This window comes from Papilio polytes, unplaced genomic scaffold (genome assembly GCF_000836215.1).
Source record: "Papilio polytes unplaced genomic scaffold, Ppol_1.0 DF823177.1, whole genome shotgun sequence".
Lineage (NCBI taxonomy): Eukaryota > Metazoa > Arthropoda > Insecta > Lepidoptera > Papilionidae > Papilio > Papilio polytes.
This window is the reverse complement of record NW_013526027.1, coordinates 345,774-367,790: the sequence shown is the minus strand read 5'-3', so window position 1 is coordinate 367,790 and position 22,017 is coordinate 345,774. Positions and strand designations below refer to the sequence as shown.

The 22,017-nt window shown below is 33.9% G+C and overlaps 1 protein-coding gene across 8 annotated transcripts in view; it reads left to right on the top strand.

Moving 5' to 3' along the window:
• Positions 1–22,017, top strand: part of LOC106105193 (rap1 GTPase-activating protein 1) — a 197,409-nt gene that overhangs the window by 162,142 nt on the left and 13,250 nt on the right. For 6 of the 8 annotated variants that reach the window (XM_013285460.1, XM_013285457.1, XM_013285459.1 and 3 more), the window contains 2 exons: positions 15,088–15,277; positions 18,659–18,846. In XM_013285460.1, coding sequence (XP_013140914.1) covers positions 15,088–15,277; positions 18,659–18,846 — 378 coding nt within the window. Of the gene's footprint in view, positions 1–31; positions 59–15,087; positions 15,278–18,658; positions 18,847–22,017 lie in introns of all 8 variants that reach the window. The other 2 variants (XM_013285462.1, XM_013285463.1) reach the window with 1 other exon arrangement.

The following is a 22,017-nucleotide window of genomic DNA, read 5'->3' as shown; positions in this document are numbered from 1 at the left end:
AGTTTTAATGAGACCATTACATTTGTTTCAGGTATTTTGGGACAAGAGACTCAGTCCGGTAAGGGAAAGCGAGGATAACTTTTTAAAATTCGTAATGTTTTGATATTAGCATAAAACAGCCGTGAGATCTAAAGGCGTTCCTTTCATTGAAATTCAAAGAGCCGTTATCATTTTCACCACTGATTTTCTTTTAATCTAATTTAAAAGTAATAATACTTACAGAGAGTTATTATTCTCATCTGTATAACGATAGAAAATAATAATAAATCTACGAGATTAATATAGATGTTTGGATAAATAACCTAGATCGAAAATAACCTCTGAACAACAATAAGTACATGGTAATTTCTTTTATCACCAACGATTTATTATAAAACCATACATGAATCTCTTTTAGACTTATTTAAAACCTATTTACTCTCACTAAGTACAAGTTGAATTAAAGTCACTACAAAATTATTTAGTGAATCATATATCTTTTTTCGCTTATTTAATACCTAATACAGTTTACATGATTTATATAAAAATAAATGCATGTTATTATTAGCTATAAAAGTTATTAACTGTATTAGAAAATTCTTAATAACGTTAACAATATTTTACTTTTAATATCTTGCCAAAAACACTGCCATGAAAACATTAACTGAATAATAAAACTGCAACAATGCAGGCATTATGAAGAGGCGTTTCGTCCCTGTTTGGCAACGTAACCGCTGTTTTGTCGGCTGGGAGTATTTTTTTGCTATACACGGTCCCGCATTCAGTAGCTCGTACTGCATTTTTCATTTCAAAGCTGAAACTGTATTCATGCAGATATACTATCATGTTTCTATATACAACTGCTATATTGTATGTTCGTTCTAAGTCTCAAGACGGATTGAGGAATAGTTTTTATTCCAATACGAGTGGATAGCGACTGCCTTTTGATTCGTTTCAGCTCTGGGGAAATGTGCGATGAAAATGTGCTACATTTTAGAATTATTGCATTATATAGAACTCAATCAAACTAGAAAGATAAATAGATACCTATCATACCTAATACTATACTAATATTATAAATGCGAAAGTTTAGATGGATGGATGGATGGATGGATGTTTGTAAGAGTTTGTAGCCAAAACGGCTGCACGGATTTCAATGAGATTTGGTATAAATGTAGAGGATAGTCTAGAAGAACGCAGGCGGAGTCGTAGGTCCCAGCTTGTGGATTATATTTATTAGGTAACTATTTTATTCTTTAAAGATATCAGCTTGTTAGACAACGCCTAACAATATATCTACGGGTTTAGTTTTAAAGTAACGTGAAAGCACTTTACCCCCAAAAATTTTCTAGGTTAGTTGTCGTTGCTCCTTTTCTTTTCAGCGTCTCTAAAGCTGTGGTCTATTTTCAAAAGTAAACTCATATACCATGCAAGTGGAGCATTTCATATAAGCTGAATATTACGCAATGGCATTTTTCATTTCAGTGTTACGACACGTCCGCTTTACGTTTTCAGTCATTGCAGTGTCGTGATATAACGCATATTGTATGAAATGGAATACTCTTTTTTTTTAAGAGTGAAAATTTCCCTGCAATCCCGTGAAACGTATTCGAGTAATACTCGCTTAAAAAAATGTTTTATTGTAATTCCTCGGTTCCGCTCGTCCATTGTTTTAGTGTTGTACTCTACCTCAGTTTACCCGCAGCTTTTACCGCGCACTGAATGTTATTAACATTTTTATTCTATGTATATATTCATGTAATACACTATCTGATCTTCTTACTGTTGACCTACTTTATTTAATTAATCTGAGATGTAGTAAGGTTTACTGTACTTTAATGATAATACATTACTTAATATTATATACCGTAAATTAAAAACGTATAAAATAAAACATGTTAATCAAAATAGTAGAATTGAAAATCCTTGAGTAGCGTCCACATCAAGTATTCAAAAACTTGTACAATATTAAACTTAGCCGCAGCGCCTATCGCGTGTCTAGTTTAAAATGAGAATTTCATAGTTTGCTCGTAACTCAGAGTGGTCGATAACGTCGTCAATTAGTGGCAGTCGCTCGACTTTCTGAAGAACTCTTGTAGCCCAGTTAGAAAGCGACATAATTCGCGCATTTACCACTTTAAAGCGCACTTCGCTGCGCAGTTGACGTAAGGATTCTAAATCATAATTTTCTTCGCCTTACTTGCCTATAGGCAATCTTTTTGATGGAGAAAGAGCGAATTTCGTTATTCGTTGTGCTTGTTTGTTTGGATTTTAACTTATTTGATATAGTCCTGGTTTTCTACAAGTTTTTTTACTTCTGTACTTAGCGTTAGTTATAAAGTGCATTGCTTTATATGCAGTGTATGAACAATAGTAGAAGTAACGTGGATAGGCCATGTTCACTGGCGACATTGTTTGGGCGGGCGGAGCGCCGGGGTGAACGAACTCACTAACAACTTCCGCCTACCTGAGAACGCTAGTCGTTAACCTAGACTTAGCCTTCACGGTTACATTTTTTTTTCTACTTCACCGATGCAGTCTTTTGTTGTAATCTCTTTCTTATGTTGAAAAGCTTATTTATTTTCGCGATGGTTTTGAAGTGGTTAGGTTTATATTTTACATAAATATTTGAAGATCAATACTAGATAGATAATTGACGACATAAAATTTAAATTCATTATGTTATTCTCCTCTGTACTTACGAAATGTGACATATTATATAAAAAAAAACCACAAATATACCTTCATATATTATGTCAGCGTAAACCTTCCAAATAGGACAAGTACAAAGTACTTGAGAACAATGTAAATGTAACATATAGTAGTGAAACATCTTCAAACGGTTGTCAATACCTGACATTAGCCTGCGGGTTTCTGAGTCTCATTTTATGAGGCTTTGTTACTTCAAGAGGCTTCGTCAACTATACGCTAGAGATGCCCTTAGGGCAAACTCTCGTCTTTATTATGTCAAAAGTGTCTGATATTTGTATAACATTTTCCTTTATGAAAATTATTTCCCTATTGTTGGCACTTCTTGCAAATTGATACGTTGTGTTTTTTTGCCTGAAACTTTTTTATGAGGTCTCGGAAATGTATTACATTATTAAATAACTAAAGTGTGAAAAATAACAATTCATTTAACAACGGATTCCGGCAATATTTACTTATGATTTACGATCGATTTAATAGGTACTTATGAAAGATTACGTCGGATATTTTAACTAACCATTTAACACGCTCACTGCGTAACAAGCCGATATTGGCTTGTTACGGTACTTAGCTGGTGCGGGCGAAGAAAACTATGTCCCTCTCGCTAGTGCGATAGATTATCTAAGGTGTATAAATAACATTAATAAAATGTATATGTAAAAGTGAACGAGCGGTTTGTAGAATTCCATTCCAAAGGTAGATCATATACACGGTAACGATCTTCCATTGTGGGCGTGCGTATGTCGGAGATAATGAATTACTATAGCGAAACATCAGAAACACTAACCGTAGTTGACCATCATCTTAATTGATAACTTCACAACACACTATAATTGCAAACTTTTACAGATAGTAAACCAATTTATTTTATAATAACAAAGCGCATCATTCCACTATTTTATGACAACTGTCATCTGTCATTCAATCGCTGCTTGACATCTTTATGCACGATACACATTCAGCCAATATTCAACATTATTAGTTGCCAGTTACTTTAATCGTTCAAAAGTATCAATCATTCGGTCCGCATATTGGCCCGCGTTGCACCAGATTATGATTTTACTTGCCGCAGTAAATGTGTTAATAATTCTGTTAATTAAAAACTCAAACATATACAGACGAAACCAACTACGCACTTTAAAAAAAATCGAATGCAAGATAACGTTTACTGTCAAATTAATTAAAAGCGACGAGTAATGAATGTGGGTCTAATTATAAAATCGCTTACCGAACTTTACCAAGCTGCCAATCACACAGCGAACTAATTTCACTTGATCAAGCTAATAATGAATCAGGTGTCTGATTGAATCTTTTGTTAGTGGAAGTAAAATCTATTCGACCTAAATCTTGCAATACGAATCCAATTCTTGCGCGCCCGCCTCGCTACGGGCGATGCATTTGAGTTAGGTAGTCTCGCAATTTTCGTTATTACATACTCTGTTATAAGGACTATTTTTATATGTATTTTGTTGTAGATATTGGAATGAAGATGTTATTGAATGCAGTCGAGCAAAATCTACAATGTTTCGAGCATTTTAATATAGATTTGCGATAAATAGTTACTTATCTCTTGGTATCTACCAACCTTAGAATAAATAAGAGACGTTTAATACTTACTTTTCTCGACCCTAATTTACATTTTTTATCCTATCTTGTTTCATTACATAAAAAATAAATTTATTTAAATTTCCGTGCTAATTTACGCGTCTATTAGTAACATTATAAATTACACACATAGATGCAGTCTTGGGAATTTTTAACGATGTTTTAATGTCTTATTTGCATAAATATGATATGGAAATTGAGTGACCGGGTTCAGTCCATTCCTACAATGGCTGTGAAAAGCGAGGCTTTCTCACGCGAGCCCCCGCTAGTCACGGCTACTGAATCTGATTTCTATGCTTGATTATAACGTACGCCAATCATTCTGATAGAACTAAAGAAATGTAATTTAAATAACACGTTCCTTTTTGCACTACATACGTTCTTTTCATGGAAAAATTAAGTCGTCATTTAGCTTAAAATTAGTTTAGTAGACTTAAAAAAAAAATTACCCTTAATTCAACGGAGGTTTCTGTAGTAAAGAAAAAACTGTTGTTTTAGTAACGTCATATTTTTGGATATCAAATAAACTAATGCAGTGGATTTTTTTAAGTAAATTATTCTTCACACTGGACACTAAGGGTTTAACTGTTTTTTCGAGTAATAAAAAAAAACTTTTAATTCCTAGCTTTTAACTAAGCAGTCTAGGTATGTGTTTTTCCGAACTATGTTCCTTTGACGTAGCATAAACATTCTCAAACATTCGGTATCGAGTCTGCACTTCGCTTTCGCATTTCACAAGATTTGTGCTACTGATGGTTATGCAAATACATAAAGCTGCTCGAATCGTCATACTATACGAAAATGTATGGGAAAATTATACTTATCAAATAAGGAAAGGATTTACTGTAAATCACTGTCGAGGATAATAAAATGTTCGGGCAAGTAAATATTGTATTACCTATAGCTGGTTTACGTAAATTTTATTTACATTTCCAAACAAATTACTATGATTTATAAGTTTTGTTGTAACATCTTTTATAGGTTTTACATTCATATGCGACAGATGGCTTTTATTTTATTTTTCGATTTGTTTCGGATAAACCGCGAATTTTATTAGTTGATTGGATTTCATCCGACATGCTGCGTTGTTTATTTGCGGTTTACCTGTGTTCTGTCGATCCATTACAATCCTGTCAGCCCTATTTGACCCGTGAACTTTGAAATGTCATCATCACTGTACGTCCCCACTAAGGGGCTCTAAGCCTACCATAAGTAAGAGGTGACTAGGCTAGTCTTAGCCATATGAACTATGTAATATACTTTAATTTACTTAGGGTTTCCCTAACTGAATACTTTTATAAGACATATTTAATTTTAATTATCTATGAAAAGAACTAGAGGAAAATTTAAAATTTCACAATGAAAATTTCTATAAAAATAACGACCGGAGATTTTTAATTCTTAATTAAAAGTTTGAATTAGTGCAAATTATTTCTCAATTCTAGAGATCTGCTAATTAAAAGCTGTTAATCTTCTTAAGTACTAGTCTAAATTAACTGCATTTTTAATTAACATGAAATTATTTTTTAGTGCGGTATAAAATTTAATACAGAAACTTGTAATTCAAAGGCCCTACGTCGTCTTAAGATAGTTTCGTCGATAGTCTACCCACTAAGAGATTGCCATGCTCTGTGATATGAAACTTTTGAGATAAGTTACATGACGCCTGCGAACGTGGGCTAAGTACGTGGTACGATCAACGTGGGTGCATCTCTGTGGAACAAAAGCCATCTCAGTTATGAATGTTAATTGACACCGCAACAGTTCATTTTAGTCACGTGACCTAGGTATATGTTTAAGAGCGTGCGCACATCTGAAACTATCGCAACACTGTTTAGTCTCGCTTTGAATCCTATAAGGTTATATGAACGTGAGCACACTACTCGATGTTTGGAACTAAACAGTTGAATTTCCTGCAAACCAATTGACAATCGCACAACTTTTGTGCGATAGTTTAGTCAAAAGTGCGTCCGCTCTAAATGTCTCATTTCGATGTCAGTGATTATTTTATAATTTAGACTTTTATGAGTCAATTTCTACACTATTTTTTCGGACATACATTTTTACTGTGTCAATTTTTAATAATAAATCATTTGTCTATGTCTCAAGCGCACGTCAAATCATGCGCGACAAACCGAGCCATGCTATGAAGCGACAACAATAGATCACGCAGCATACGCTCCGTCTTTTGTTTTTGTTTCGTAATTGTGATGATGTCTTCTTCAACTATTCGAACAAACGACGACAGAATTGATTGACGCATTATTTTTGTGATACGTGCAAGCTTTCGCCCGCGACTCCGTCCGCGTCGAATTAAAAAACAAAAGTGAATAAGCCTATGTGTTCCTTCAGACATCTATGCCTAATTTCATAAATCCGTTCAGCAGTTTAGGCTACAAAATCTAACTAACATCCATCCATCCATTTTAGTGCATAGTGGCTTTAAAAGCTGTTATCCTAAAACACTATTGAGTAACAATCGTCGCCTCTGGAGATTTAATAATTTGAGCTTTGAAGTACTTCTGCTAAAACTAGTATGTTATTGGTCAAAAAAATCCTTCTTATAAATTCAGTACATTGTCAACTAATAAATAAGGCCATTATAAAGTTATTCAAGGCTTAGTCATTTTCGAAAGTCAATGTTATCATGCGTATAATTTACATACGCGTGCGTTGTGCGGAAAGTGTTTACACAAAAAAACGCCTCGAGTGCGACTCGGTAACAGGTTGTCCACGACACGACCGACACCGTTACCTGACACAAACTTAACCCGAAAGGACCGCGTGTCCGTCTACAAATGTCACTTTTGTCACAATGCAATGTCACATTTGCAGACTAACCATAAAGTATACCTTATGCAGATTGTTTGCGCCGCTCAGAAGAATCATTTTTTTTTAATTATTTTATCTTTACTCATTCGTTTTTGTTTTAAGTCTGTGGTAGTTTATAATCTATGAATTTACTTTATAATCTATGTATACATCTTCTGCATCTTACCTTTCGCCAACGCTCCGACAATTTTGTAAAAAGTAGCCAGAAAAATGAAATTCTAAGATTTATTAAAAAAGGTAGTTTAATTTAATTCTTTGTTCTTCAACAAACACAGATCATGATAAAAACTACTCCAATTTTAAGATATCGGCTGTCGAAATTTGAATCGAAAAAATTTAAAAAGCGTGTATGCACCTCTGTACATTACGTCTGTATTTTCAAAATAACCTTCCTTTTCATACGGTTATAATAGTATTCAGTGGTAGCGTAGCGCATGCGATATTAGCACCCCGTGCATTTTTGTTCACAACGATGCAATCCTCGTTCCCGCCAGCTCCTTTGTGAGTGCACTCCTGACGATTGTGAATAACATGAATGAAGGCCAGATTCACTTTGCTATCTGAGGTTCATTACACGACGCGTGTTTAGTGCACGATATCCCAGCTATTGGAAGCTCGAAATCGTTGCGTCCTCTCGCAGATTTGCCAAAACACTTCATTTTACATAAAGTACATAAATTTCATCTATGGTTTAATTAATATCAACATATATTTAAATAGCTGTTGCTCGCGACTTCGCCTGCGTGTAATTTAAAAAAAATACAGAATATAGCCTATGCTACTCATTGATAACGTAGCATTTTTATGGTGAAAGAATTTTTATAATCAGACCAGTAGTTTTTGAATTATTTCAATACATATCAATCTTTCCTCTGTATAATGTTAGTATTTTATATCTTAATGGCAAAATTACATCTCTAAGTGTACAATACCTCGTACCATTGAATACAATGATCACATTCAGACATCTTTATGTCCCGCACAAATATAGACCGCCATTCAATGCTCTTGTAAATGTCAATCGATGCACAAACGTTTGGTGAGTACCAGGCCTTATTCCTGTAGACTTTACTACGTACATTAGTTTCCACTGCCAAAACATATCTAAGGAAACACATTGGCATTCCTTTCATTGTAATCAAAAAAAGATTGTCAGCAAAATGTCTTTACACATTCAGCAATGGAGTTTCACGGTATAAGGCAACAACTGTACCGATCACGAACCATCAAAACGTCACAAAACGTCTCATTAACAAGACTTGCCTAACAGAAGTACGCATTTGCGTCACGCTTCTGTTGTTCTTTGATGTCAAAGCTTGCGAACTGAATGTACTGTTACGTTGTTTCTTGATTTCAATCTTTACTGATAAGTTAAATGTAGCAATACTTTTAGTGTTGGTAATTTAGATCATGGCGCAAAAAATAGATAACTCTTTGATCCTGTCTATTACCATCTATATGAAGTCTGTTGCTGAATTTTAAAGTGTTCATATAACGAAAATATTCTAGTAATAATAGGGAATTAAAATAAATATTATTAAGATTGAAATGTAAAAAAAATTGACATACTAAAGGCAAGTATTATGTTTAAATCAGGAAAATGAAGTGGATATTTATGTGCATAATGTGTCATTTAAGATTAGAATTTACTCATCAATATCGACAAATGAAGACACTAAAAATCTTCTATAGCATTGCCGCTTTACTGCTTTTATAAATTACATCAAAGCAAACATACTATCAATAATTACACAAAACTCGATTTACATCAAAGATTTTGTACAAATGTTGTTCTTTACGCTAGTGATTTACCGTCTTCAAAGAGAGAGGACTGTATATCTTTTATGTCAGTGACGAAAACAATGGATAATTTGCTAGCGTTGAGGCGTTATTAGCCCGCTTTATAGACAATGCAGTTTGTTTATAATAACGGGTACCGTGAAATATATGCTCGATTGTTATATCTCTGGTTGAATAAACAGTAATAACTTGGACTTAAAGCGTCAGCAGAACAACGAAATTTTTAATTTTATAGTTTCGTTTTTATACGCCGTATGTATCTTCAAGAATTGTATGGATTTTATAATTATACGTCGAAAATAGATTATTCTAGACTATAATTTCAAATTTCAATATACGAAATAACAGCATTGTTAATAACATTGTTGTTATTGTCTAGAATTACGTTCTTTCTGCGGCATAGGACTGTCACGATATAAGATCAATTTAACACCTACTGGTAATGCTATTGCTGTACTCGCTAAATAAAAAATGGCATATATACATTTATTTTTAACATTTAACATTCCTTCCCTGAAAACAATTAGGTCAATGCCGATCCAAGTGAAATATTGCACAAAACATACAACGCGAACTGAGATTGTTTACGCCTGGTCTGTGCAAACTGAAAATTCCAATAAGGCATGTTATTACGCCAATACCGGATGAGTTAGAGTTGTAAAAGAAATAAAGGAAGGAAGGCTTCACAAACAAGACCGCGTCGTAATTTAAAAAAAAGGGAGCTAAGACTGATTAAAGATTGCTACGCTCATTTAACGCTTCGATAAACGCAATTACGAGCCACGGCTCTAGGAAGAACTCTCTTTTCTCTCTTATCCGTTTTTTTAATGTTACCTCCTTCAGTTTTATTTTTCTTTCAGGAATTATGTCAATGGGCTCTATTCACCTTGTTTGTACCAAAATGTACAAACGCTTTTTATAAATTTCTGTTCGTTTAAAAATAATTCTCATTTCTTTTTCGACCTTGAGTTATAGTTGGGCTTTCATAGAAAGCAGTCTTCGTTATAAAGACGTGGCGCATTGCAGTTTCATCTACACAAGTGTTAAAATGAAATTTAAACTATACTGCGAATAAAGAAGCCAAGAACAACATCACAAAATTCGTGGAAATACACTTTTGTTTTCTCTCTTGAGTCCATGAGTCCTTTGTGTTATGAGATTGAACAACTCTGCGCTAATCTTGTGTTAAGACCCTTAAATGTGGAATATTTAAGTAATGTCTTTGAGACATTAGACACCCTGTACACCTTTATCTTTGTAGCGAGTAAATGGCGTAGCAATATCGTTATATCTGACGCCGAACAATAGCAGAATGTGCACACCGACTCCCTTCTCATAATCAACACGAACCTCTTTTGAAGATACTCCTTTTGAGGAACCTCTACCGGTTTGTGGTAACGATTGTTTGTGTAATACACTTTATCTATAGAACACGCTCGAGTTCCATTTTCGAAATTTAATTTCATTGTGACGTCATCGACCTAGTTTTGATGTTCTAATGAAGGGTTCATTACGGGATCATGACGAGTCCTGACAGATGTCAGTTCATATTTCAAACTTATCACAGTAAAATAATATTGTATTTGATGGCCGTGAACCCATGTATTAAAAGATGTAAGAGTTTGTCAATCAATACAAAAATTAAATCTTTATTAAGACACTGGCTTTCGCCCGCGACTCCGTCTAAACTAAAAAAAAGTTTTAAGTCTCAATAAATAATTGTTGAAACTTAACGTGTAAATTAAGTTTATCTGAACATTTTAATTACTATGCCGTAAACGCTTCTATTACACAGCCTTGCACAAACCTATATCAGGTTTACAAGAGCGCGATGTTAGGAAAGCGAATAAAATAAACCTTATCTCTTATCGGGTGTTTGTAATTAGATAATGTGAGCTTAGCTTTATTTACTGCGGACACGTGCCTCGGACTGCGATTGTGTGTTGCATACTAAGTTTTTGAAACTGAACTATTTTAGATCAATTATTGGCAACAAAATATACTAGACCAGAGACTATGTTGAATTAATCCTATTTATACTATTATAATAAAGCGTAAACACACAATTCTTTGTTGCCTAAGATGTCAGCAATTACAGCATATTTTTGTATAATTACTTTTTTAATAAAAAGCCCTACACTTACGTCACGCTTTAAGCTATATATTTTCACGCCATTAAACATAGGTGGTGAATATTTTGGATAAAAACCCTAATGAGGGAAAGAGGTCATAAGTTGCTGCCAACATCAAGGAAGCAAGATTGCCAAAGTTTGACATGTCATGTCATTTTGACATTTGCTATTGATAATTTGACAGATGTAAACAATAAAATAAAATTTTCATAATTTCATGCGGATGAAGCCGCACAGGAATAGCTAGTTGTTTATATTTTTTTATATAAATTTTACCAATGTTCCAAACAATTGAGTGCGTAAAGTTAGGGACGATACGAAAATAATTTGAGTTTTTCTAATTTTCTTTAAGTAGATTCTTAACGTTTTATGATTATAGTAGGATAGAGAACTGTCATGTTGCAACAAAGTACGATTCTAAGACATCTGCATCCGCTGACTTTTTGCATAATTAGAGGGGTCGTCGCTCCATCTAGTATGGGGTCTTCCTGTATTCCTAGTACGACGTACAATACGTAAACTTTGTCAATATTGATAAGTATTGTATTAAGCAATTAAGCGAAGCTGCGGCGAGTTACTAATATACTACATGGTGATGTTTGTTAAAGCAAAACCTGTTTCACACACCAAGTAAAAAAAGAAAAATGACCATGAGAAGTCAATACATTAACATTAAATTCTATCAACTTTTGCATACTGACTGACAAAAGTATCAAACATGATAGGTTTCTGCATTTTATATGCACTGGCGATATATTACGGGGTCGAATGTTTTCAATAAAATTTCAAGTCAGGCCGTCTACGGCGGTGCGGGCGTCGCGGGCCGCATCGAAGCAATTTACTCTCCATCACAAACCAATCATCGGTCGTCGGCGTCGTTTCGCTTCCTGCAACAAATATTGCTTCCATGTTTAATTCGTACATCGCCTGATATTTTAGATGCATCGATTTTTCACTTTTGATCTTTATTTTATAGCTCCAGCTCTTAATAGACATTCAAGTTTAAATACTTACGTAACTTGAAATTTGCGGCTAGATGAACAATAATCCCATAACTGCCATACTCTGTTTCAATTTATAGTTACTAAATGTTTGTATCTAAATCAATGTTCAACACTAAAAAATATATGCGGATCTCCAAAGCATTGCAATTCACAATGCTGAAATAACGCCATCTAGTGCGGTAATAACTGAATAAACTGGCAACTTTAGTTTTAAAAATTATCATTTCTAAAATATGTTAATTGAGCCTTATTTTTACTATTTCCGAATTATTTTCATTCCAATAGAGAAATATATCGCTATATTTAATCCAAAAATAGCTACCAAATTTAGACATCGAACAGAAGTCGGCCCAACACTTTAAATTAGATGGACGATTATTTTTAACTACCTTCATAAGCATGTGTTGCTTCGATACATTATACAGATATCATTATCGTTGTTATAAAAAGAGACGGTGATAAAACTAAATAGTTATTTTTTAAATCATCTATATTTAGGTCCCACCAAATTGTACATTGTCTGATGATAATCCGACATTTAAATATGTGATGGTATCGGATTTTGTTACCTTATCTGACAGTGAGATCATTTTTAAACTATCTGAGCCTCTATCAGCCAGTGGTGGGACTGGCCCTTAGTGTGGTATTTCTAATGAATTTTCGTTGTAATGTGTTTTAAATAAACATAAGTTTTCCAGTATTCTTCAGTTTTTGAACAATGTAAGTAAACATGACATTGTAAAATGGAATAATCGATTATTGATTTAAAATGTAAACAGTTGCAGCAAATCTGCACAAATACGGGCATTTGATACGTAAAATCCACGTAATTACGGTCCATGTGCAATATTTAATCGCTTTAATTGCCATCGTCCGTTTTTACTTTAGTTTTTTCATCACTGTTTCGACATGACTCACGTTTTCTAATCGTATTCTATGCAGCTTTGTTAGTTATAATTGAAAAAAAAACTGTTTTTATATCTAGCAGTGGGTAGACAAAGGTTGATGATTATGATGTTGTTTACATTTTTAGATTTTGAAAATATTATAGGATAAACTTTTGACAAGACAACACAGTTTTAAAGTCACACGTTCAAAAGGGATTAAAATAAATTTAATTGTCTGTCTTGATACTTGTCAACTTATTGGCAAAAGTTGGTATCAATTTCATGTCAATAATCTCGTGAAATTATGCACAATTATACAAGTTTGATGTTTATAGGAAACGGAAGTTTTCTTAAATTCGAGTTTTAACATAGATGAAGAAATCTCGAGTTCTTAATAACTTACAAGGAAGTGTTCAATACTTCCGCGAAACATCAAAAGAATTCTTAATTTAGAACTAATTATTAATAACATTTATTATACACGTTCTCTATTATACTGATCTTATAGAATATAACATTTATGAAGTCATTGTTAAAAATTGTTATTGTCCTCAAATGTTTTGGCTGATTGTTTACAAAATATGTAACCTTTATTTGTAAAAAGTTTTATTTATTCCCCATAAGTGTATGTAAACTCAGTTCCTTTCAATAATGAACGATTGAAATAATATTTACAAGCTTATTTGTGACAAATACTATTATACTTCCTACTAATATTATAAATGAGAAAGTTTGGATGCATGGGTCTTTGATCTTTGTAATTTCGATAGATGTAGAACATAGTCTGAGAGAACATAGACTACTAATTTAGTATAAATCCGCGCAGAGTCCCTAGCGACAGCTACATCTGCTTAAAACCCAAAGAATGTTTCTCTCTTGAATGTATTTTTAACATTTATATGTTGTACATAGTAGATGATCATGTGTGTGTGAAATAAACATAAGGTCCGTGACGTCACATTAATTTGATCAAAGTGAAAACTCGATCGTTTTCCACGCTACTTGTTTCGAGTCGCTGTCAACGGCCCGGCTAATGCTTCCGTCGGCGTCCAATTTTAAACTTTTGATGGTGTTTACGACCGCGCCGTAGATTTATGGAGCGGTCGATTTTCTGGTATCAATTTCGTCAATTTCACGGATGAGCCGAGCTTCACAATTCCCTTGTCAGGTGAACTATGGCAAGGGATTCCGCACGTAAATAATTTATATTTGCTACAAGAATAGCTGACTAAATATACGAGTAGAGTTGATAGTGCCGAAAACACCGTTAAGACATTTTATGCTAATAATATTAGGTTATTAACTAAAAACAATGATGTATTCTCCAAAAGCGGGTTCAATAACCTGTGAATTGCTCTTCATTTAACTATTAAGTTGTATTATTAGTTTTCCTGCTTTTAATCAGTGTCTTGTTTTGTTTTTGTTTTTTTTTTTTTATCTCTTAAAAACTTGGTTTATATAGCGTTGTTTAAGTTTTTGTTTAAACGTCACGGTGGTGATTTTTATTGATTTTGGTTGAATAACTATTTTGTATGAATCTAAGAAGCTTACGCACCGCTTGTTCGAATTAATTACAAACATTTCTTGAAGCTAAACACGTAAGGCCTTCAAGTGAGCAGACAGTCTAATCTCCTTATGTATTTATTCTTGTATTTCAAGTTAAGTCTAAGCCATAAAGTTAGTAGAAGCTCAGTCAAGGCCGTACACTTGAATATTCTTAAGCGAACCCGTAAATTGTGAAGGGTCGTTTAAAATACGACTTTTAAGGAATTTTCATTAAGCGAATTAAGCAGTAAATATGAGCGTGCGGCAATAGACTTTCAAAGGCGAGGTGTTTTCAAAGGATTTTATTACACCTGCCGTGTAAAATACTGCGGTTAAGACTTATATTTTTATGACCTTATTTGAATCTGTATTAGGTTATAAATTAGATCAACATATTTTAGAAAAATGTTTATAAAACCTAATATAGAAGCGTAAAATTCAAAAATAATTTAGAGTACAATTTGTACTTATGTATCCTGCAAGAGTGAAGATTGATGTAAAACTATTTAGCACTTTCTAGCATTGATCTTATTACTTCTTGATTTTAAAACTGGAATTATTTCATAACATATAAATTTAACTGTTTGTCACCAGGTGTCGCGGCCGGAGAATCGTCGCTCGGTGTCAGTGGGTGGCAATGTGGAGAGGCATTCTTATGCCGAGGGCAGAGTCCCAGCGCCGCACGGACCGCCGCCGTCGCCTGGCGCGGTTGCCGCACAGCGCAGGGTTGAAGCCGCATGCCAGGCGAGCAGGAAACTGCTGGAAGAGACTCTTTCTAAACCAGGTTTGTATAACTCAGATGATAATGTTACTCTGATCACCAATACGTGATAACCCTTTCATATTCAATAGTGGAAACGCAACTTTCTTCTACATACCTTAAAAGTAATTTAAACATCTAAAGAAACCGTTAATGTAATCCATAATCGTCTACTGTATTAATGTATTGTGTTGCAATGGCTTTCGTCATTGTTGTGGACCATTTGTTGGAGAGAAAGCAAAGGAAATGCTCAGAGGTGTGAAAGTGCAATCTCTCTCCTTTAGATTAGTACAATTTGAAACGATAAATTATTTCTTGAACGATATTATATTCTATTTACACTTTTCTAACTTCTAGATACTACGATTCCAGTAAGTTTCGGACATTGAACAAATAGATACTTCCACACTGAATAGGATAAACTAAAAGATTTTATGATGACTTGTGTTCGTAAAGTCTGTACGTACTATTTAAGGTGGTAGTAAAGTATGTATACTGTATGCATGTCTTCATTTTATACTAATTAAAAATTACGTCACATTAACTGAGCCACAAGATTGTAAAGCAAACGTTACAAACACTGTCATGTTTTTGCTGCAGTTTTTTTGTTCTTTTGTCTTGCGGTCCGCTGCTCGGAGCGTACTTAGTATCTTCAACTTAGCCAAGTAAAAACATTGCACGCCTCAGTGCTAGTTAGTTGATTAAAGCATTAATTAAATTAGACGGCGGGTGAGTGCGGGCTATGCGTATATCTTGGGAAATCACATTCCCTATGCGACTCCGAATCAAGAGTTATTAAGTTGCATACTAGTGATGCGCCTTTTTAATGTGTATTTTTTATCGACATTTTTATTATCTACTGATAGACCTTTTAGATCATACTGTGTAGTGCAAAGATCAAAGATTAAATCTGAAACGTATCTCAAAATAATTCATACGCAGTTACAGTCTGTCAGACTTCATAATTTTACTTTAATTTGTGTGTTGTCCTCAATGTGTGTTTCAAAGTTCAAAGTTTAATGAAAATATGTCTCATAAATTATATTTAAAGCATAATTACGTAATGTAGCGTGTAAAATGTTTGATCAATGATAAAGCCTTCATGAAAAGTAGCGAGTGACCGGCTAATATGAAAGGTTTGCATACAAGCGCAGCGCAGGCTTTATGAGAGGCTGCAGGAAGGCGGAACAATGCCGCAGGACACAAGAGCATTGAAAAGCCCTGTAAAAATATGTCCACAAAGCCAGTCTAGACTATGACGCCATGTTTCAAATTAAATGCCGCTTAAAATGGACAAAGGACTTAACCTCATTCCCATTGCCGTTTTGCGATCAATTGCTAATGTTACGGTTAGGTCGATAAAGTACTTCGGAATGTTTTTCTCTTTGTACTGTTTCTGTAAAAAAGGAATTTTATCTTTGAATTAACTTAGTAATGACTAGCTTTCGTCCGCAACTCCGTCCGCGTTGAATTTAAAAAAAACAAAAGTGAGTAGCCTATGTGTTCTTCAAGACTATCCTCTACATCTATGCGAAATTTCATCAAGATCCTTTCAGCCGTTTAGGCTACAAACTCTAACAAACGTCCATTCATTCAAACTTTCGCATTTATAATATTAGTAAGAGGTAAGATAAGATTAGTAAGATTACCCAGTATTATTTAAGTTTAGTTACTTTGTACACAATTCATGTACACTAAAATATTTTTGTGCAAAACAAAATATTTTATTGTAATCCTATCATTTCAATTCTGTATGAAATAATAAAGACTGCATCAAGAATTGTAATAAATAACTCATCGGGCTAAGTTTCAGTGACACGAATACGCCGCAGTCCCTCGACGAAGGATGGTTTTGAATTAATAACGAAATAGGTTGCACTACGCTCACTGAACATACATATATCTATCCCAGTATAATATGTATACAGGAACACATCATATGTCACCGATAGATTGTAAACTTTGTCAGTTTATGAATTTACTACAACATATAAACGTCTTCATAATCAATTGAACATATCGTTATAAACGTAATTAAACCATCTTCTTATTTAATTATTGATAAACAATTATTACTATCATACGAACTAACTTATAATTGACTTCCATGGTCTCTCTGTTTATCGCAAAAAAGACAAGAAAACACTGATTTTATTTTCTTTTTTTATACCTTTTTTATAACTAATTTTATATTAGCTAAATTACTTTACTTGTTAATTTACGAAGTTAACAGATTAACTGATTCAAAAGTGTCGAAGTTTACTATCGATCGGTGACATTTACACTCATGATACAAGACTCGCAAGGAATTCCCACAAGCAGTGTCTTATTGACCTAAAAACGGAAGCATGAATTGAAAAATGATGAATACCATATTGCATATCGGAATTGCAAGCATCGTTATGCTATTATTGATGTTTATATTTTTCAACCAATATGTAGGTTTCCTCGATACTTCTCTCTTCTTTGCTTCACGAATACCTACTACTCACTGCCGTAGTAAAGATAGAAACAACTTTTAAAATGTATTTCCCCAAAATTATTGTTATTTTTTAGCAGTCTCTAAGGTCACTCTTACGGTGATTCATGACTAACCCAAGAGTAAATCATGATTAAGAAGGATTTATTTGTTAAAGTTTACACAAATATGTACATCTTTAAACACGGCTGTTCAAATTAAAATGTAGTGGGTCGCTTACTATTTTTGTACAGCACTTACAAACAATATTTTTAGGTTATTTTTACCTTAGTCCTTTATTTTTTTATTCTTTATAATCTTAAGTATAAATATCATACGTAAACGCCTAATATCTTTTTGATGTCTTCTTACGGTAACTGCAGTGAAGTTGCGCATTGTTACGGAAACTTATACCAGTATTTTAATGTACAATTTTATGTAATCGATGCTATAAAAGTATCTTTAACGACTTATGCGTCTTCGAAATAGGTTTCTCATAAGTATTGATAATTATTTTAGTAAGTAATACGTGCGGACCGTAAATTAGGAGTTTCTGGCTAAAGCCTTGTTAAAACAATCGAACGTAGGGTCAGTCACGAACCATTTAAATTCATATGCCGAATAACAAAAGAAACCTTCATGTTTCGTCACACTGCATCTTTGTTGTAACGCAGGTTTGATCACGTCCTAAAAACAATGTAAAAACACACAATTGTTAATTGTAATACATATAAAGTGGTCATCATATTGCCCTGTCCTTATCCCATTTATGAAGAGCCGCTTCACCAGGTTTTCGTATTACAGAAAGATCTTTCTTTCAGCATCAGTCGTCACGTCTTTAAAAATTATAACATGTGATGCGTACTAATTTAATTGTCATGATTAAAATTTCGGACGTGGTAGTAGTAATATATTTCCCCAGACTCAAATTGATGTTTATTTTATAGGACCTCCACCGACGATAGTCCTTCCGCCTAGCGGTGGCTACTGGGTTGATGGAGTTGATGATACTCCCCCCGAAGGAGAGGAGAGCGAGGCGCGAGCGCAGCCCGGCACGCCGCGTCACAATTCCCGCCGGTACATAATCGACACCGATGATACCGCCAAGTACTACAGGCGGTTCTTCATAGGCAAGGTGAGTTTAAGACATAGTTAATCATTGACACACATTGCTACAACTCTACTACTGTTAAACATAAAAAAGATTGAGTTAGTAAGTATAATTTGATGATTACTCTATCAGCTAAATCCCATTACAAACCTCACTGACGAACTCAGTTGCTATATTATAATCGAAAAGTATTTAGCTGTAGGACAATCCAGCTTACTTATGGAGATTAAAACAGTTACATCGTATATATATATCTTCCAATCGCTGATCTTAGCGTTGATAACCATAAATGAAGAGCCTTGTCATTTAGCATGATATTAACCGCGCCGTGCTGTCTGCTCCGAAGACGAATTCAACATTCGAGTAATTTCGCTCTGTCTCATAAATTTCCGTTGTCAGTTATTACGTTCCCTTGACACCGTAAAGGGGCAAGCAGGTTGTCGTTTCAATGCCGATTACCATTTATAAATCGACCTCGCGATCCAGTATACCTGATCAAACTTGATCGAGTCAGTTCCTTCCCGTAGTTACTGAAGTATTTTTTTATACTACAGTGCGTGCCATTTCGACACAGAATACAGCGTCATTTAATTTAAAACGTTTATTATGATTTTAATTCTAACTAAAATAGATGTAAGGTAATTTCACACGATGCGTGCCCTCCCTGTACGTCTGATGTCGGCTCGATACCGTTATCAACACGTGTGAACTCTCCCATACCCACGCCCTAGCCTTACTTTTTTACTTTTATACCATTATCTATGCTCGTAATTGTCAGACTTAATACTCCAAGTGTGATACATTTCATCCTTACGCTGTCTTTATTAAAAGAATCAATCGGAATTTATATAACTTTATTAAAGTTTTAAGTTTGCTTCAATACTTACTTTAGAAAGTTGGTAAAGTAAATCTACACTGCCATTAACATTATTTAACCATAACTTAACTTAATGTTTTAATTATATCCACCTCACTGTATCTACACATACGCACATTCAAATTAAGACTGAAAAAAATCACCAATTAAATTGGTCGCGGCGCAGCGGAGCGGTTAAGGGTCCAACCGCTCGTTACGAATATAAATAAATAAATATAGATCCCGCAAAGCAGTGGGAAAAGTCGGTGCAGTTCAGCAAAGCGGAACGCTGTTCACGCACGGTGAACCAAACCCCGCTGCGTAGATCGACCAGATTACTGCAGTGGCAATTTGATAGCAGACCGTGTGCACTCCGCTTTATCTTCCTCGCTTAAATCTATCCATCCATCCGCCCTATGCATTGTATGGAAATTTCTGAATGTACTTGTATGATTGTATAATATTTTCGTTTATAATTTCCCTTAAATAATTATGAAGAGAAAGATAATTAACGGTTTACATTGACTTTGTTATACTAGAATGTAAAAAATTAAATTCCATCAGGATAAAAATATTTTTTTTATACGATTGCAAGATCTTGCTTATCTAATGTTACGAAATCGTGAAAATAACTACTAGTAGTCTTTTTTTTTGTCTGAATAAATGGTACTTTTATTTTCTTGCTGTTCAATAAAAATCAGGTCATCGCAAATGAGATAACTTTTACAGATGAGCATTGTTACGCTCGATCTATTTGTAACAGTACAATTCTCTGCGCCAGTCGTTCCACTCGCTCAGTTATTAGCTTTCTCTAGTTTTATGCCAACAACTAATGTGCCATTTAGCAAACACGCTACTCTATTGCGCATTAACAGTTCTCTGTATTTCATAAACGGAAAAATAACGTTTTTCATATGCAATAACAGAAACTATAACAAGTTACCTCATAATCGACTTATTCTTGAAATTGTAAATGCACTTGAATCATACTAATATTATAAATGTGAAAGTTTAGATGGATGGATGGATGTTTGTTAGTTTGTAGCTTAAACGGCTGAACGGTTCTCGATGAAATTTGGTATAGACGTAGAGAATAGTCTGGAAGAAGACATAAGTTACTCACTTTTGTACAAAAGTACAAAAGTAAAAAAGAATTAAAAAATTCCACGCGGACGGAGTCGCGGGAGAAAGCTAGTATTGCATAAAGCTATTTTTGACAGTTCTTTAGCCAAAGCTGAAACATTCGAGAAACGATTACGGCTCTCATATTCTTTGTAACAAATCTAAAACACCAATTGGTTTTTTTCATGTATTGGTATTTAACTGTTCTCTAGCAACTCACATCCACTAACTATGCTCTATTCAACTTTGTTTTTAATCGAATTAAAAATGAAAGAGGTTTTATATGCGTATGTATGTTTTTTTTTAATGTTGTATCTGATTACTGGCAGTTTAGACGTGTTCATTAATAGGATAGTTTTCTTAGTTTATGTTTTTATTTGCAGTACAAATCTCTGGGTAACGATTTGAATTTTTTATTCAAGGTTTTTTCAATAACGTTTACTAAATCGACAAATTCGATGTTCATGACTGTCTATAAATTTTTTGCTGCCGCGAAATCGATTAAGTTAAAGCTTACAATTATTATTTTCTTGGCAACTTTTTATATAAACCTACAGTTTTTATATAAACTTAATCAAAAAAGCTATTTTTATTTCATTAATAGATCTAGGACTTTGTTAAAAATTTATCTCGACTGCTTACAAAATGTAAAATTTAAAAGATTTAAATATACGAGTAAAACAAAATCAGTTACCATCTTATCCTCTATCGTTTTAGTAGCCTGTACAGAATATTGTTGTCGCTATTCTATCACAGAAAATGAAAGAGATGACGATATGTTTTAACTAGAAACCCTCCGTTACATATAAAATATTACTCTCATTACGTATAAACCTGTAAATTTCAATAGGTCATCGCGACAACACGGGGTTAGGCCAGATGAATGAGGAGCTCCGATTGCCCGCACGATAACATTGGGCCGACGTGTTAACAAATTATAGCAATCACGATTAGTGATGAGAGAACGCGAAATAACGCAGTTAATTAAGCTATATTTAGTTACATTGCATGTAAATCAAAGCGGCAGGTAAATTTGGGTTGAAAATGTAATGCGGTAATTTGATTTGGTCGTATTTCATTTTGTAAGATGGATTTATTTTATAACTTTTGTTTTACAATTAAAATTAATTTAATTAATTGACCGACTTCCCAAAAGAAGGAGGTATTCAATTCGACGGTATATATATATATTTTTTTTTTTTTTTATGTGTGTTACG